The sequence below is a fragment of the Oncorhynchus masou genome, chromosome 33 (assembly GCF_036934945.1).
Source record: "Oncorhynchus masou masou isolate Uvic2021 chromosome 33, UVic_Omas_1.1, whole genome shotgun sequence".
NCBI classification, from domain to species: domain Eukaryota; kingdom Metazoa; phylum Chordata; class Actinopteri; order Salmoniformes; family Salmonidae; genus Oncorhynchus; species Oncorhynchus masou.
Window position 1 is genome coordinate 36187577 of NC_088244.1, and position 18470 is coordinate 36206046.

An 18470-nucleotide genomic window follows, 5' to 3' on the forward strand; every position below is an offset into this window, starting at 1 on the left:
TCCACGGTTAGGGCCATTTTTGGTAGTTCTCGCCGGTGACAGTGTGTGGACCAGATTCCACTTATCAATTAAAACTGTTTCTAAATAAATAAATACAAACTTAAAACGGCATACACTTGCCCAGAAGAAACGGAGATAAATTGCGTTCGTTCTTCCACTGGGTTTCTTTTCCTGTCAATTTCCCTGAAATTTCACAAGGCAAAAGAGGGCGAGACAGGAGAGACGGTGATACAACATGGATGAGGAATATGACGTGATCGTTTTGGGAACCGGACTCACAGTAAGTGCTTCATATTAGGGCTTGGCTTGGTGATGTTGCATACTAAACTTAACATTTATGAAGTTTGCCTATGTTCCCTTATTCATCCAATAATGCAATGGATCAGAGCAACTGCGTCCATGGCTGACTTTAAGGAAATGTGATGATAAATATCGTATCAGCTTTTGTGCAGATAGGCTATCTTTCAATAATAAATACAACGATATAGCTAGGCTATTTATTTGGATACATTTGTGTTGTCAATGCATTCTTCATTCGTTGTGCAGCATCTTTAGGCGTAACCCCTGTGTGATGGTGTAATGGGCCTTCATTGAACAGTATTTGAGCAGGCCTGAGAACGGTTTTAATTAATAGAACCTCTCCGAAGAACTGTATAATGTGTCGCCTGTTATCGCACAATGTGTACCGACTTTACTACGACAAAGCCGACATCTTAAGTAAGCTGTATGTACAATGTCATATTTTTTTGTTTTTTTTGTTTAGACAAGTTAATGATATAGCCTGAGTGAATATGAACAATATAATATCCAGTACCAATGCAAAGAGAGCACACTTTTATTTTCTTTATTTCCATTACAATGATTTGTTTTTATGAGTAGGATTATTAGTATTATTCTTATGGATGAGACATCCGCTCATGTGTGCACACTTCTTGTCCCTCCCTCCTACACCCCTCCTTTATCTCACTACTTCCTCTCTGTCTCTCTCTCTCTCTCTCTCTCTCTCTCTCTCTCACACACACACACACACACACACACACACACACACACACACACATTCTTTCTCACCCTTTCTATCTCTCCCTCTCACACACAAACACACACACACACAAAATTGCTTTTTCAATATGAATGTTGATTCATATTTTGCTTTTAATTTTGTTTAAGGAATGCATCCTCTCTGGGATCATGTCTGTGAATGGAAAGAAAGTGCTGCACATGGACAGGAACCCCTACTATGGAGGTGAAAGCTCCTCCATCACCCCTCTGGAAGAGGTAAGGGCACGGAACATTGAGGATCTAATGGTCATCACTTCATGTGTCAATATCTATTCAAATATTCAATCATATTTCATGTATTCCAATGTTTCACTCAACCCTCCATGGTCTATGTAAAATACTTATTCTCTTGTACTTTACTTTTGTACTTTACTTTTATTTCTGCCCCCAGGTTAATAGTTTGCAATTTGTTAGAAAAATAATAGTCTTCATTGATGTTTTCACTCAAGCATATATTTTCCTTCCATAGCTGTACAAGCGCTTTGAGCTGCCTGACAGCCCTCCAGAGTCTATGGGTCGTGGAAGAGACTGGAATGTGGACCTCATCCCCAAATTTCTAATGGCCAATGGTCAGTTGTGGGATTTGTTTTTAATTTACACATGAGAGATACCATTTAAACCATTAAATTCATGAATATTACCATTAGCAAAACCAACCAGTACACCAACAGCCTCAATCATGACTCCTGTTGCTCACTACAAAGCAGGGATCATGAACTAGATTCAGGCCGGGGGGCAATATTTTTCTTCAGCGGATGGTTAGGGGGCCAGACTTTGGAACAGATTTCCAAAATTAAAGTCACTTGGAGCTGATTTGATGGTGTTTTGAGAGTCTTTCATGTCCAACAATAATATAAACAAATTTTATATATATATACCAGTCAAAAGTTTGGACACACCTACTCATTCAAGGGTTTTTCTTTATTTTTACTATTTTCTACATTGTAGAATAATATTGAAGACATCAAAACTATGAAATAACACATATGGAATCATGTAGTAACCAAAAAGTGTTAAACAAATCCAAATGTATTTTATATTTGAGATTCTTCAAATAGCCACCCTTTGCATTGATGACAGGTTTGCACACTCTTGGCATTCTCTCAACCAGCTTCACCTGGAATGCTTTTCCAACCGTCCTGAATGAGTTCCCACATATGCTGAGCACTTGTTGGATGCTTTTCCGGGTGACTGTGGAGGCCAGATCAACTGATGCAGCACTCCATCACTCTTCTTCTTGGTCAAATAGCCCTTACACAGCCCGGAGGTGTGTTTTGGGTCATTGTCCTGTTGAAAAACAAATGATAGTCCCACTAAGCGCAAACCAGATGGGATGCATACCACTGCAGAATGCTGTGGTAGCCATGCTGGTTAAGTGTGTCTTGAATTCTAAATAAATCACTCACAGTGTCACCACCAAAGCATCACACAGCCTCCTCCATGCTTCACGGTGGGAACCACACATGCAGAGATCATCTGTTCACCTACTCTGCATCTCAAAACGATACCATGGTTGGAACCGCCGGGAGGCTGGCTTCTAGTCAGAATTCTTCTGTCCAGTGTCTGTGTTCTCTTGTCCATCTTAATCTTTTCTTTTTATTGGCCAGTCTGAGATATGGCATTTACTTTGCAACTCTGCCTAGAAGGCCAGCATCCCGGAGTCGCCTCTTCACTATTGATGTTGAGACTGGTGTTTTGCGGGTACTATTTAACGAAGCTGCCATTTGAGGACTTGTGAGGTGTCTGTTTCTCAAACTAGATACTCTAATGTCCTCTTGCTCAGTTGTGCACAGGGGCCTCCCACTCTTTCTACTCTGGTTAGAGCCAGTTTGTGTTGTTCTGTGAAGGGAGTAGTACACAGTGTTGTACAAGATCTTCAGTTTCTTGGCAATTTCTTGCATGGAATAGACTTCATTTCTCAGTACATGAATAGACTGACGAGTTTCAGAAGAAAGTACTTTGTTTCTGGTCAATTTGAGCCTGTAATCGAACCCACAAATGCTGATGCTCCAGATACTCAACTAGTCTAAATATGGCTAGTTTTATTGCTTCTTTAATCGGAAACAACAGTTTCCAGCTGTGCTATCATAATTGTAAAAGGGTTTTCTAATGATCAATTAACCTTTTAAAATGATAAACTTGGATTAGCTAACACAACGTGCCATTGGAACACAGGAGTGATGGTTGCTGATAATGGGCCTTTGTACGCCTATGTAGATATTCCATTAAAAATCAGCCGTTACCAGCTACAATAGTCATTTACAACATTAACAATGTCTACACTGTATTTCTGATCAATTTGATGTTATTTTAATGGACAAAAAGTGTACTTTTCTTTCAAAAACAAGGACATTTCTAAGTGACCCCAAACTTTTGAACGGTAGTGTATATATATATATATATATATATATATATTATTATTTTTTTTTATTTATTTTTTTCTTCTCAGAAAACTTTGGGGCCAAATCAAAATCACCCGGCATTTGGGGAACCCTGTTACAGGGTGACCAGACGTCCCCAATTTCTGGACATAATCCCCGATTTTGGTGTCCTCTCCCCGGCTAGAGCTGTGTCTGGAAATGTCCCAGATTAGCCCTCAGAATAACACAACTCTGAAGTTATATTGAGGCTGATTTTTCAATAATCAAAATGTGTATCCAATCAGGCATGCATGTGAAAAATGTTGCGTGTCCCTGCAACAAACCTTTTTGCTCCTGCAGCTTTGCCTTGGACCTCATGAGAATATTTGATAAGTGATACATTGTAACCATCACATGGACAACCATGGTCATGGCAACAAACAAAAAAGCAAAGGCTACCAAACTTGGATGATTCTAAAATTACTAGATAGCCTAAGATTAAGGAGACTGTCGAGGGATAATCCATTTCTGTGTTATAATTAATAAAACTATTTGAATGGCCTATAGCGAAAAGTGATAGTCAAATATAGTTCCATACAAACCCCAAAATTGTTCTGCTTAGCCCCCCCACCCCCATTTCCAAATATGGTCACCTTAGCTACTAGCCTTACTCAACATACCCATATGCAGACCATCACCACATCATAGGGATAAGATGGGAGATGTCAATCTTCATCTCCATCGTGCCTGTTGATGAAACACAGTGAAATCTTGGAGTAATTAAATGAAGACCACCCTTTCTTGTCTGTGAATCCAATAAAAACAGGTCAGCTTGTGAAGATGCTGCTATACACCGAGGTGACAAGATACCTGGACTTCAAAGTAGTGGAGGGTAGTTTTGTGTACAAGGGAGGAAAAATCTACAAAGTGCCCTCAACTGAGACTGAGGCACTAGCTTCAAGTAAGTTTCAATGTGCTATAGATTGTGATGTGTGTTCACTATATGTACTACAAAATCTGTGATATTAGATTTGTGATCTTTAATTTGTATTGTTCTGCTTTGTACAGTATAGTATATTATGTCTTTGTCTTCACTACTTGTCCAGATCTTATGGGTATGTTTGAGAAGAGAAGGTTCCGGAAATTCTTAGTGTTTGTGGCTAACTTTGACGAGAACGACCCTAAGACCTTCGAGGGCGTCGACCCCAAAGTCACCACCATGAAAGATGTGTACAAGAAGTTTGACCTTGGTCAGGATGTCATCGACTTCACTGGCCACGCCCTGGCCCTCTACAGGACAGACGAGTAAGAGCACTTAAATCTATTACTAATCACTAATCTCCTAATAAGATGAGGCACTATGATCCCTATCAGGAAGTAAACTGACATTCCAATTCAACATTTATGCATTGGAATTTCAGTTTACTTCTTGAATTGAAACAGAATTGACCCCAACCCTGACTCTTATTGATCATGTGGCTCTCTCTCTATCCCCCAACTCTAGCTACCTTGATGTGCCCTGTTTGGAGACCATCAACCGCATCAAGCTGTACAGTGAATCCCTGGCCCGATATGGGAAGAGCCCCTACCTGTACCCCCTCTATGGCCTCGGGGAGCTGCCTCAAGGATTCGCCAGGTCTGTGTGTAAAATGTATAATCCCTAAATCCTTATGGCCTGTCTTTAGTTAGACAAAGCTCTTCATGTTGAATTCTGATCACTCTGTCACGGGATAAAATGATCTAACTGACTAAATTGTAAATGTAAAATGTCTTCAATAGTGTAGAGTATTTTTGCCATATTTGATAATATAGTATAAATCATAGTCTCTCTCTCTCTCATACATTTTTAGGTTAAGTGCAATTTATGGAGGAACCTACATGCTCAACAAACCAGTGGAGGAGATAGTGATGGAGGATGGCCATGTGGTGGGAGTGAAGTCTGAGGGAGAGGTAAAATCGCAATTGAATCTGTTTTATAAAATCACAATCTCTTGACTATATAGTAAAGTGGTCAAGACTATTGATAATACACTGAGGGAAACATACAATTGGTAGAAGAGGGAAAATACATTATGTGAATATATTCGATTGACATTGTCTTCTATATTGTCCCTCCCCTGTCAGGTGGCTCGGTGCAAACAGCTGATCTGTGACCCCAGCTACATCCAGGACCGAGTGCGTAAGGCAGGTCAGGTGATCAGGGTCATCTGTATCCTCAGCCACCCCATCAAGAACACCAACGACGCCAACTCCTGTCAGATCATCATCCCTCAGAACCAGGTCAACCGCAAGTCAGGTGAGGAGTGGACCAAGTACAGGTTTACTAAGATGGGATGTTTCTGACTTCCTTTTGTCATGATGTAGAGATTTTCTCTCTAACAGTAAGTTTACCTCACAGAGACGATAATAAAAGCAGTTTTTGTAGAGGGGGAAAAGAGAGTTGGAGAGAGGAATGTCCAATTATAAAATCTGAATTGAATACTCAATGTTCTAACGTGTGTTCTCTCCTCCAGACATCTACGTGTGTATGATCTCCTATGCCCACAACGTGGCGGCCCAGGGAAAGTACATCGCCATCGTCAGCACCACCGTGGAGACCAGTGAACCTGAGGCTGAGATAGAACCTGCTCTGGAGCTGCTGGAGCCCATTGACCAGAAGTACGTTTCTTCTCCCTCTTCTTCTACCCTTCTCCCTCTTCTTCTACCCTTCTCCCTCTTCTTCTACCCTTCTCCCTCTTCTTCTACCCTTCTTCCTCTTCTTCTACCCTTCTCCCTCTTCTTCTACTCTTCTCCCTCTTCTTCTACTCTTCTCCCCTCTTCTTCTACCCTTCTCCCCTCTTCTTCTACTCTTCTCCCTCTTCTCTGATTGTCTTGTATTGTCCAAAACTGTCTCAGCTCATACAATGTGTGCTATCACAAATTAATGAAATGAATAGCAGTAAGGACGTTTTTGTGAAATAATAACTGATGTCTCCCCTCTTTATCTGCAGGTTTGTGTCCCTCAGTGACCTCTATGAGCCCACCGATGATGGTACTGAGAGCCAGGTGAGTCAAACACATCTAGATATACACTACCTTCTATATTTCTACACAACTATTTATGAGACATGTTTTAGGCCCAGGCATTGGAGTGAAAGAAACCCTGTGGGATTTTGTGTCTCGTTCAGATATTCGCCTCGTCAGCCTACGACGCCACCACTCACTTCGAGACCACCTGCAACGACATCAAGGACATCTACAAGCGTATGACAGGCAGCGACTTTGACTTTGAGAACATGAAGCGCAAACAGAACGATGTGTTTGGGGAGGATGAGCAATGAGGAGTGAGGAGCATCAGGGAAAGGGAGAGGTGGAGAGAGGAGTGAGAAGGGGTTTTTAAATAGAAAAGAGGCCATAACATAGAGGGTAGGACGGTACAAAGATAGGGCTAGGGTACTGTAGGGGTAGTGTATTAAGCTGGGTACTGTATTTGGGAGATAGTGGGGGAGTCTGAATAAGTGAAGGTTCTAGGTAATGGGTGGTGATGGATCTAGGGAGTTCTAGGAGGTTCTAGGTTCCGTGTGTGTGGTTCTGACTCCTTTTGCTCATGTCCCTCCCTTTCCTGAGGTCTCCGTACTCAAACACATTTGAAACACTCACACACATCGTTCCAAGACTCACATTCCCTATATCTATCACTGAAATGCAGGGTTGATATGGTCTTTCATTCCATTTTTGATTATCTATAAACTACATGTCTAAACTGTTATCATTAGAGGTAGACTGATTCATTGTTGTGGCAATTTCAAAGTATTTTTCTCATATCAAGGTCAATGACATTGCAAGAATGTCTGAATTCTGATGTAAAATGAATGAATGACTAACTGTAGAAAATTTGAAGTGGAAACTGTTTTTGGAAAGACAGTTTGGTCATAAATAGTGATTTGCCTCTGCTCTGGATGTGTCACCTCTAATTGACATGCATGCATATTTTACACATAGTAGGATTGTACATAGAACATGATGACACAGCAGCGTTCTGAAGGCTGGGCCATTCTCACACTGATCATTCCATCCTGTCAACCCTGCTTTCACTCTCGTCTAACTTACTGGTCTGTTACCCATCTTACTTATTGACATAGATTGCTCCTTTTTCAGCAAATATCTCTCTCGGTCAGACAAAATGTTTAAAAATGAAAAGTTATTGATATATCAATGGGCTGTTCTGTCAAACTGATAGTGCTCACTTTGCAGTGCTGTTGTGTTCCCTGCGCCAGCAGACAAGCTAACCGGTGGCTAACTGTTCTGTTGTCCCTAAAACCACGTTTTGTTTCTCTTGTCTGTTGTGTGATGTCCAAGGTACAGTTTTGAACGGTTTACGTTTGTATTTACACCATTATGAGTTTTATTTCGTAATATTTGGTGCACATTTTCACTTGCTGAAGTTATGAAGTTTACTGAATTTGAAACGGGAACATGGACCGATACTCCGAAGTGGACTTTGAGGTCAAACACTGAAAAAAGGTCAATTGTGGTGCAGAAAAGCGAGAGAGATTTAACTGTGAGGGTCTGTCCGGAGGTGAGGCATGTTGGTGAGGTTTTATGAGTAAGTATGGAAGAGTTTGTCATGGAATGAGAGCGTTTTAATCAAAAAAGGGAGGTCCGATCAGATCACGACACGTTGAGATGCGAGGAAGGTGATAAGAACCAATGTAGCTCGGGAATGTCGCAGACTTGAGATCAGGAAAGTGTCACTTTTGTGTTAAAGACGGCAGACTGAACTCTCGGCTTGTCGTGAAAGGATGCACCAGATCATGTTATGATCAAACTAACCCTTGTTGTGTATGTCACACAGAGCGACTAATTCCCGTTGAACTCCTGCCAGGCAACCTTACAGTAGCTAGTGGAGGGGAAAACGGACACTCCCAAAATGTAAAACACTTAACAGGATGCAGTATTACAAAACGTCCTGAGGCCATGGTATAAAGTGCCTCCCCAGAGTATGAACCAATATGCTTTTACTTGGTTTTAGCCTTAATTTGGGGTCTTATTCAATATGTTCGGGTTCTCTAAAAATGCGATCATTTCATTCTATTTAAAAACAAGGTAATCTGCCGATTATTCCTGTCCTTCGAGCGATAATTGATGTCAGTTGATTGACTTGATGCAGCAAATGTCCTGTGTATTTCATGACTGCTAACTGTGCACATTGTATTTCCACTAACTACTACCCACACATTATTACATAGAGATAGAATCTTTAGAATTCCAGTCAATCTATTCACATGGTATAATAACTCCAGTGGTCCTGTGGACTTAGCTGTGCTCCTATGTCAGTCTCCCCCATTGTAGCTTCCCTTAACCGCCATTCTGTCTGATCCTTTGGAGTTAGCGGTGTTTTTTCTTCATCTATGTTTCCATGTGTGACATTGTTTTGAGGTGTGGATCAGCGGCGTGGTTAATTATTTACAGTACAGTACATATCAAATGGTGGGCAGCAAACCTTACCCTTCAAACATGATGACAGTAACACGGTGGAAGCCAGTGTGAAGGATTGCCTCTCCCTTCCTGTCGTCCCTCCATAACTATATCTCTAAACGACACAGTTATCACAAGTTCGGGGTGGATTTATGTGTCTTATTATTATAATGGTATTTTTATTTATTTCATTTCACTTATTCAACGTGTTCTCGTGGGTGGAAGGTTTAAGTGAAACGCTGACTCTGCTTCTCTGCTATTCATTTGTTATATTATCATAACGGAACTGATCTGAGAGGGATGCATATGTGCAGATGTCATTGTTTTTGCTTTGTTGTCGTTTACTGTGTCACGTTTCACCCGATTTCGTGGTTATTATTAGTGTTACGTGGGTTGAGCATTATTAACAGGTCTTGTAACAGGTTGGGATGGATAACGGTAGGACGATAGCAACAGTCTCTGGCCCTCGATCATAGGGTCCATTTCACGCTTTTAACCTTTCAGACACATGTCTGCAGACTGTGCACAGTTTACACTTTTGTGTGAATTTCATTCTGGAATCATGTTATCTTGGTGATTACTGGAATAGTGTTAAGTTTACTCTGCTAGCTTATCTAGTTATATTTGAACCTTTTTCCCATTCCTCACCACCAGATGTTGTCTTCTCTTTTTTTTTTATTTTTTTTTTTAACAAACGCCTACAATGTGGTTGTACTGTATTAATTTAAGAGTTTTTGCCTTTGACAAATGTTATATCGATGATATCCCTTGACATTGACGAAAACATTGGTCAGTCTGAGTAGCAGACAACTTACAGTCCTTTGTTTGATCACTAGTATGTGAACAATGCCTAATAATGTATTGTGTAACAAACAAATAAAATGAAACTATGAACGAAATGATAGAACAAAAATAATAAAAGCACATGGCGAAACCTGAAAAGTCAAATCCAAAGTGTCTGTGTTTCAACAGAAGTAAATGATTTTGTGTAAAACTACTCCGATAACACCACGACGAGTTCCATAGACAATTGTTTTTAAATAAGATGTAGTCCTTTTATAACTTATACTTCACAATAAAACTGAAACAATTAAAATACAACTCTGACCCTCTATATAAAATGACACATTGCTAAAAATCTAATGATCGATTCATATATTTGTTATAACATTGGAATTATAAATTGTCCTTATGAAGCATATGATTTTTTGCGAATGAGAGTTTGGATTTAGCTGTATGTCAAGATCAAGCAGCATTTGTCTGCAGAAGTATAGAGACAATTAACATATCTAACTGTTGCCACGTTAACAGCAGAAGAAGTCTGTCCCCTTTTGTTATTTCAGAAAGACATCCCATCTCCTATATATTATCTTTCCATGTCTGACACCTATGAGAATTACCTCATCATTCTTTAGATTTCTTACTGGACTCAATCTCTGTCTCTCTCTCTCTATTTCACTCGCTCTTTTGTCTTTGTTTGTCGTTGTATCTGTCTCTCTTTGTGTCCCTCTCTCTGTCTCTCTCTCATTTTCATAATCATGAACATGAATTCATGCACACTTTCAGAGGAGAGAGAGTAATAACCCACTATGTGATGTTGGTATTGAAGGCTAGCCAGCAGCACACTAGTCACAGTGCTGTTTGTCCTTGCAGAGACACTGTATTTTCCCATTGGCCTGAGCTGCCCAGCTTTGAGGTGTTGGTAGCTAGATGAGTGGCTCGGTTCCAATCTCTATACTAGCATACCACTTAGTATGAAGCAATGTACTAGGCATGTGTATTCTAAGTGGAGTGCTAATACTGGATGGACATTTGAAAATAGTATTCACATGTCATCCACCAGGTAGCTCTGGTATGGATGACCTAACAGTTTCTCCACCTGTGCCTTGGGCACGATCCAACACCTGCCCAGGTGACGTTTCCTCACTGTGTCCTTCAGGGTCTTGTCCTGTAGGGTGATGGGTACGTGTATCGCCCCCCACCTCAGCAACCCCCTGGACAGGACCCCCTCTTTACTAGGCTGGGGCGGTGTGTCACTAGGGTCCTTCACCGGCGTCACACTCATGTCCGCATGCTGGAACTGGCCTGTTGGAAAGAGGGGACAATGAGAGGGCAGTCAATCACAACATATGTATAGTATTTTTCCATAGCCTTTTATACAGCAACACTTTAGGGCCAGGTGTATGTAACAAGTCAAGGAAACTGGTTTAAAGACATTAAATACAACGTACCCAGTAGGCCTTGGGTTGAAGGAGAGAGGCCTTGTCCATCAGTGATATAGAACCCGAGGTGCGCCATCTGCAGGTAGCTGGGCTGTTTGTAGTGGTGGAACAGAACCAGGAAACAAATATCCTTCGCCAGCTCGACCCGACAGCTCTGATGGATGTCATCTGTGGTGTCCACGGATACCGCCACGCCCTGCCTCGTTACAGATCCCTGCAGATTAGTGGGTAAGGTGTCACGTCCCTCCCCTTCCACCACCACGGCGTCCAATGAGAGTGTGATCACTATGCCACCCAGCCCGCCACGCCCGCCCATGGCAGCGGAGATGGTTATCTTGTCAAAGTAAGTGCGGGAGCGGTCCTCCACGTCTTGCTTGGACGGAGCCCACATGAGATGGCCGTCCACCGTAATACCTTGAGGGGAAGAGGAAGGCATGGGTTAGCTGTGTGTGTGCGCGCATGCGTGTGCGTTCCAACTTACAGAATGTAGGTGTTCTTTAATGTGATCCAATTTTTAATATACTGTATGCCTATAAAATGTTATGGTCCTTCTAAAGTAGATTATACGGCACGTTTCTTAAATTCAATGACATGCCACTAATATAAGACTACCGTTCTGGACTTTTGTTTGTGGTAGTCTGTGCTGACTAACCTCTCTCTGGGTCTTCCAGCAGTCTCAGTACGTCGTTGGCCCTGCCGTCCACCGTGAAACACAGATTCTGATTCAGTTTGGGGAGCTGGACCATAAAATGAGGGTCTCCATCAACTAAAACAAAAAAACATTGAACATAAAGACTAAGGTGAGAAACAGATTTTACAGTTATATGTTACGTTACTGGTTATGTTATGTTACTGGTTAAAGTGTAAGCCCCTTACCAGAAGAGGAGAAGACTCTCACAGAACTCAGTCTGGAGGTGGGGCCTGGCGCTGGAAGGACAACAGGTACAACTGAGACTAAGTCTTATCTTTCTAAAGCACTGAAACCAATGACAGATCAGAGCCTACTAACATCTCTGAAGTACATTGATCTTATGCTAGACTACACAGAAAAACAATGAAATACTTACAAAGATTTGATGCTGATTCATCCCCTGAAAAGATACCAATTCCAAAAGTGTGTTAAATATCTGTATCAACTGAGGAACGTACAAAGTATCCCTATTGCCAACACAACTAAATAGTTCTACATATTAGTCAACTGTGACTTACAGGAATCATAGTTGAGGTCGTAGTCTTGGTCGTAGGTTGCGTCATAATCTAAAAGATCCAATCATATGGTCATCATTAGACACCAGACAGACACAGTAAAAAAAATATCCTCTCCCTGAGTTGGTCTGAGGGGCTTTCATCAGAATCTCTATAGGAGGAAACAACAGCTTTGAAGATACAACAACATACATGCTGTTGCAATGAATTGGTTTGTCATGGCAGGGAAGTAAGAGAGGAACTCACCTTTATCTCGGTCCATATCTAAGGCAGGGAGACATGGAGAAAACACAGATTGACACAGTGATACACTAAAGGACAACTTCATCACTTTTTAACCTCCTACCCATTATCTCTGTATTCAAATACAGCATGTATCCATTTCAAGAATTATATTTCAGGACATTTGTGCAACAGAGCTGAAACAGACTGATGAAATCTTCTGGTATGGTTGATTCACCTTTTCTATGGATCTGGATGGATGTGGAGACATCTGGTGGAAAGAAGAGGAACATGTCACAATTCAGCCAGAAATGGTGGATTGATAGTGCTGGTGCTGCATTCAATTGTACTAATATTTACAGGTACAAGATATGGACTGTAAGTTCAATACCTGATGCAACACAATTCATATAATATGCAATACTGTTATTTAATTAAAAATGTATCCTTTAAGACAAGTATTATTCAACTTTACTTTGCATTGTAGTAGTTGACGTTCCAAGTGAGATTGACAGAGAGCGAGAACCAATCTCATAAATGGTATCGTAGCATTTGTCAACAGACTGTGGGACGCAATGACTAACAAGGAATATTGGAGTGGAATACCAACCCAGTAGTCCTGCAGCCTCCCACAGTTTAGGCCCGTCTGTGATGCCTGGCATGGGGGCAAATGTGGCAGAGACAAAGGTGGCAATCTGGTCCACATCTGAGACTGGCTCTGTGTTACGGCCCTGTGGAGCTGGAGTAGGGGCGACGGACAGAACACTGTACAGGAATGTGGTAACCTGAGGTGGATGGGCATCAGTGGCAGACATGGTGGCATTCTCTGAAGAGAAGGAGGAGAGGGGTATTATAACTGGAGGGAGGACTGTTCTAACAGAGATGGGAAGGGGCGTGGCGGGTTTCCAAGGCTGTAGAGCAGGGGTGAGATCGGTTCTGACTGAGGTGGGGGTGGTAGTGGAGGTAGTGGTTTTCACAGTTGTAGGGACTGTAGTCTTAACTGTGGTGGGGGATGTGGTAGGGATGGTCTTTACTATGTTGGGTGGAGGGGTGGTTGTGGTTTTCCCTGGTGCAGGAGCGGCAGCTGTTTTGAGCGAGTTGGCCAGGGGGGTAGAGAATATCCTGGCGGGAGGGGCAGGGGCAGTTTTAGGAGAGCTGGGAGGAGGGGTGGGGGTTTTTCCAGAGAGAGGGGCATGGACGGTTCTGGCGGCACTGGGGCTGGGGCTGGAGGTGCTAGTCTTAGTGGTTCTCTTGGGGGATGGTGGAGCCACTGTTTTTGCTGGGCTGGGTGGGGTGGAGTCCTTTCTGGGTGGAGGTTGGGGAGGTGGATGCTTGGTGACAAGAGGGTCTGGCTTAGCTTCGTTACTCCTGGGCTTTTTCACAGGGATGGGGGAGGCTATTTCGGTGGCAGTAGTGTGGGCAACTGTGGTTGTTGTAGTAGCTCTACTAGTGGTGTTGGTTGTGGTGGCGGGTTGAGCTGTCGTAGTTGACGCTGTGGTAGGAATTTCATCTGCATCAGGCTTGACTACAACAAGGGAAGTAACAGGCGTGACAAAGTTGAACTTGAGGGAGAGGTTGGTTGCCTTCTCGCCCAGCAGTTTCTGCATGACCAGGTCGGTGCTGCTCAGTTTGGCCAGCAGCAGCTCTTTGATCGTGAAGTAAGCCCAGAGACGACGTACAAAGCTGGAGATCCCACCCATGCCCCCAGGGCAGCCCATGGAGTAGGCTGTCCCATTCTCCTCTCCTTTAGACACCAACACGTCGTTCTCGATCTTCACTTTCTGCTTAGAGTCACTGGCTGTCAGAGACACCTAAGAAGAGAATAGAAGAGAAGCAAGGAGAGGAGAAGGGAAGAGAAAGGAAGAGAAGCAAGGAGAGGAGAAGGGAAGAGAAGAGAGGAGAAGAGAAGGGAAGAGAAGAGAAGAGAGGAGAAGAGAAGGGAAGAGAAGGGATGAGAAAGGAAGAGAAGAGGAGAAGAGAAGGGATGAGAAAGGAAGAGAAGAGAGGAGAAGAGAAAGGAGAAGAGAAGAGAGGAGAAGGGAAGAAAAGGGAAGAGAAGATGAGAAGAGAAGGGAAGAGAGGAGAAGAGAAATGAAGGGAAGAGAAATGAAGGGAAGGGAAAGGAAGAGAAGAGGAGAAGGGAAGAGAAAGGAAGAGAAGAGAGGAGAAGAGAAGGGAAGAGAAATGAAGGGAAGAGAAGAGGAGAAGGGAAGAGGAGAAGAGAAAGGAAGAGAAGAGGAGAAGGGAAGAGAAGAGAAGGGAAGAGAAGAGAAGAGAGGAGAAGAGAAGAGAAATGAAGGGAAGAGAAATGAAGGGAAGAGAAATGAAGAGAAGCAAATAAAACAAAAGATTTATCAATATCAATATTTCCCCAAAAATTAAATGTTCCATCAACTCATGGTAAAAACAATGGACAATTACAACATGATGTGATACCAACCTTCAGATTCCTGACCCCTGGCTTGACCTTCCCTGTGACCACCAGCTCTGAGCCCTGGAAGTAGTTAGGGAAGAGGGAGCGGGTGACGTCGAAGGCCTGGTCGTCCAAGTAGGTCAGCTGGATGTCTGACAGTAGCGGGCTGGCTACCTCATCGTAGAATCCCTTCAACTGGAGAGCGGCGTCTGTGTCCTCATACACCATCCTCGCCATGCCACGGTTGTCCAGTGCCAGGCGCCGCAGCAAGGGGAAGTCGGCGTCGTCTCCGAAGGCCAGGCCAAACAGAGAGGCGGAACCCAGAGCGCTCTTAGCGTTGCTAAGGATAGAGTCCCCGGACGTCACGCCGATGGTAGCTTCACCGTCCGTCAAGAAGATGACCAAAGGGACCCGACGGAAGCCACCGGAAGAGGACGAGGAAGAGGCAGAGGGGTTGACCAGTTGGGCGGCTGAGAGGAGGGCCGCGTTGATGTTGGTCCCTGGAGGATGAGAGAGGGAAGGTGGCGTGGAGAAGGGAAGGTGGCGTGGAGAAGGGAAGGTGGCATGGAGAAGAGAGGGAGGTGTGGAGGAAATGGAGGAGAGAGGATGCAGAAGAGGAGACAGAAGATGGAATACAGACCGTGTTTTAGCGGTCTTGTCAGGTTTCTGCAGATATAATGCAATTTGAGCACATCAGACTCAATACCACTCACATCCCTCGGCGATGATCCTCTTGACAAATTCCTTAGCGTCTCGTACGTTATTCGGCGTGGCCCTCACTGTGCGACCCTTCTTCCAGGTGAGGACCTTGTCTGAGAAGGTGATGATGTTGAAGTGGTCCCCTTCACGAAGGTCTCCCAGAATAGTGGACATTGCCTGCTTTGTCTGGTCCACACCAATACAGAGCGAGAAGAGAAATGATCATTTTATTGATATAATGTAGTGTCAATGTTGTCATTCTTGTCTAAATGAATGAGGTGTTGCTGGATGCAATTTGAGAGGGGTAAAACATCTACTGTACCTGTTTGATCTTGGTGCCAATCATGGAGCCACTGACATCAATGACAAAGATGACATCCTTGGGGACCACAGGAAGCCCCCGAGGTGCAAAGTAGTGGGCAAAGTATCCATCAAACACCTGAGGCAGGCCAACAGAAGAGAATAATCCCTCATTGGATTAGATGATTGCCTCGCTAGATACCGTCTTTGTACAGTATTTGTTGTGTAAGAGTTTGTGCCTACACAGTGTGTAGTGCTTGCGCGTATGTGTGTTTCGTGCGCTGACCTGGATGTCTCCCATGAGGTCGCTGAGCTCTACATCGTACTGGATGATGTAGTCAGCGTTGAGTCCCTTCGAGGAGACACTGCTCTGCTGCTGCAGGCTGGGGTTGTAATGAACACGGGCACAACAAGGGTTCTGCTGGATCTCAGTGGAGGCCGGGGCTTCTGACTCACCTGGATGGGAGAGGAAGACCAGAGAACACCCATGTCACTGTGCATGTTTGAGGCGTACTACATGTACGTTGCATCCTACTATACAATACCTACTCATCACTGTGATCCAGATGAGTGATCATGCAACTTGCCTTGTTCAAACTGATCCCCTCAAACATGCTGCTTGTGTCAAAACTAGCACTGCTTACTTTGACGATAAACAATAACTGCTGCCTTTTCCTATGTTACCTGTGACAGTGTTGGAGAGCCGTCGGCTGGACTTCAGCGGGAGGACCTTGACGAAGCGGAGTCCCGTCCTCTCTGCTATGCTGACATCCAGGGTGAGATTAGTGACCAGTCCTCCAGGCCTCAGGCCCAGGATCAGTTCATAGCGACCCAACCTGCGGGGCAACAGCTCCTCGTAGGACAGCGAGAAGGAAATCCGGCTCCCAGAGGGAACACTCACCGCCATGCGGAACTTCTCGATCTCCCTCTCCCTGAGGTGAAGACACAGCAAGAGAGAGGTATTGGAGTGGTGGCGGTGGTAACTGGTGAAAGAATGACTTGGAAAACTGTGGTGAAATGGAAAGAATTTGAAGCAGGCAAGTACAACTGATCTGAGTAGAAGTGCTAAAAGATTTAAATGAGTGTGGTGGGTGACGGGTGTCCATACGTCTACAATACAGCTGCGTTGTTGTACTTTTCCCCACATAAAACAAAGAAATCCGAAATAAAACACATATCAAAGATGGATTGTGGTATGAAATACTTTCTCAGACTGACTTGGTGGCAACGAGTCCAGCTGTTTTCCCTTGCTTCTTGGCTGCGTCATAGATCTTCCTGGCCACACTCCTCTCCTTCACCTGGGCGATGTGCACTTTGCCATTGGAGGTGCTGGGGGCAGAGGGAAGGATGAGGTAACATGTGCAACTCGCAATGGTCAGACTATGTTAAGGAACAGGCATTGGCCTCATGGACGGAAAATATCTAGGTTTATCTGCGGTAAACAAAACTTCCTTGACGGCAATTACTTACACGGTTAGTCACATGTTACAAGGCAACAACGTACTTCACCGCATTTGTGTTAGACTCAGATGGAGGACAAACGTGTATCGTGCTGGTTTACAGATTAAGTTCAAAACCTGCTCGAGAGGAAAGGTAGGGTGAAGCGAAGGGTGAGAGGAAGGAGTCATTCCCCTCTGAAAATATGAGCTCTGTGAGCTCTGGTCCATGATTTGGTTGGGAAATGGTTCGCTGTAGGTTCTGCGGAGGCCATGAAAGGGTCTCAGGGCGTTATAATATCTCTTTTCAGTAACCATGTTTACATCCCAAATGACACCCTATTCCATATAGTAGACTACTTTTGACCTGACCGTTATGTGTTTGGATAGGAGACGCACTCATGATAACTGAAAAATGACACTCGGAAACCCCCTCCATGGCCCCTGGAGAACCTACTCCATACCCAACCATTTCCCAACCAAACTGGACCAGAGCTCACACACCCTAATCCAAACCATACAGTTCCTAAATTCTCACCGCCTTTCTGTCACATGTGATGAAGTGCTAAAATAAGGTCATGTCCTTTGAAAAAAATGTTTTTAAATAAAAACCAACAGGGACCAACCAAAATAAATCTCCAGCCTTGAAGCAGGTCTTGTTCCGGACACAGAGCAGAAGGAAATGGTGGGTTTAGCAGGATGGAAAATAGAGGGGCCTGTATGTATGTGTGGCTGAGAGGGAGTGGGAACTGGAAACGGCTGCCCATGAGTGACCTACACACAGAACACAAGGCCCCTCAGTCTCACGTTGTGAAACGCCACTGAACTAAAGAAACACATTCACCACAGTTATTTTCCTTCTGGGTTAATTGGTGAAGTGTCGTGTGTGTGTGTTCCAGCTTGCACAGAACGTTCTGAAAAACCAAAAGTTTCTTAGAGCTTGATAAGAGCGTGGTTGTCCTATGCTAATGATCCAGATAGTCAACTAGTCTAAAGAAGGCCAGTTTTATTGCTTCTTTAATCAGACCAACAGTTTTCAGCTGTGCTAACATAATTGCAAAAGGGTTTTCTAACGTTCAATTATCCTTTTAAAATG

At 43.6% G+C, this 18470-nt stretch overlaps 2 protein-coding genes across 2 annotated transcripts in view; one reads left to right on the plus strand and one right to left on the minus strand.

Annotated features, from left to right (window-relative positions):
- On the plus strand, positions 1 to 9558 carry LOC135528407 (rab GDP dissociation inhibitor alpha). The gene is made up of 11 exons (XM_064957467.1): positions 1 to 280; positions 1168 to 1275; positions 1529 to 1628; positions 4246 to 4380; positions 4526 to 4724; positions 4924 to 5055; positions 5270 to 5369; positions 5544 to 5715; positions 5933 to 6077; positions 6410 to 6464; positions 6587 to 9558. Exons 1-11 carry the CDS (start codon positions 236 to 238, stop codon positions 6737 to 6739), a joined length of 1344 nt encoding a protein of 447 aa, XP_064813539.1. The 5' UTR covers positions 1 to 235; the 3' UTR covers positions 6740 to 9558.
- The window catches only part of LOC135528406 (inter-alpha-trypsin inhibitor heavy chain H6-like), an 18476-nt gene continuing 9539 nt past the window's right edge, over positions 9534 to 18470 (minus strand). The window contains exons 4-18 of the mRNA XM_064957466.1: positions 17157 to 17267; positions 16623 to 16870; positions 16225 to 16394; positions 15961 to 16077; positions 15653 to 15824; positions 14967 to 15439; positions 13137 to 14337; positions 12765 to 12797; positions 12551 to 12568; positions 12308 to 12355; positions 12166 to 12189; positions 11975 to 12025; positions 11751 to 11864; positions 11108 to 11512; positions 9534 to 10961 (exon numbers count right to left, since the gene is read on the minus strand). Of these exons, the coding sequence (XP_064813538.1) occupies positions 10702 to 10961; positions 11108 to 11512; positions 11751 to 11864; positions 11975 to 12025; positions 12166 to 12189; positions 12308 to 12355; positions 12551 to 12568; positions 12765 to 12797; positions 13137 to 14337; positions 14967 to 15439; positions 15653 to 15824; positions 15961 to 16077; positions 16225 to 16394; positions 16623 to 16870; positions 17157 to 17267 (3445 nt within the window). The 3' untranslated portion in view covers positions 9534 to 10701. The remainder of the gene's footprint in view (positions 10962 to 11107; positions 11513 to 11750; positions 11865 to 11974; positions 12026 to 12165; positions 12190 to 12307; positions 12356 to 12550; positions 12569 to 12764; positions 12798 to 13136; positions 14338 to 14966; positions 15440 to 15652; positions 15825 to 15960; positions 16078 to 16224; positions 16395 to 16622; positions 16871 to 17156; positions 17268 to 18470) is intronic.

Bases quoted from the DNA above. Each gene is read 5' to 3' on its own strand.
- LOC135528407 (XM_064957467.1), top strand. From the start codon at position 236: ATGGATGAGGAATATGACGTGATCGTTTTGGGAACCGGACTCACA. The intron at 281-1,167 runs GTAAGTGCTTCA...ATTTTGTTTAAG, and splicing joins TTTTGGGAACCGGACTCACA to GAATGCATCCTCTCTGGGAT. The intron at 6,465-6,586 runs GTGAGTCAAACA...TGTCTCGTTCAG, and splicing joins ATGATGGTACTGAGAGCCAG to ATATTCGCCTCGTCAGCCTA.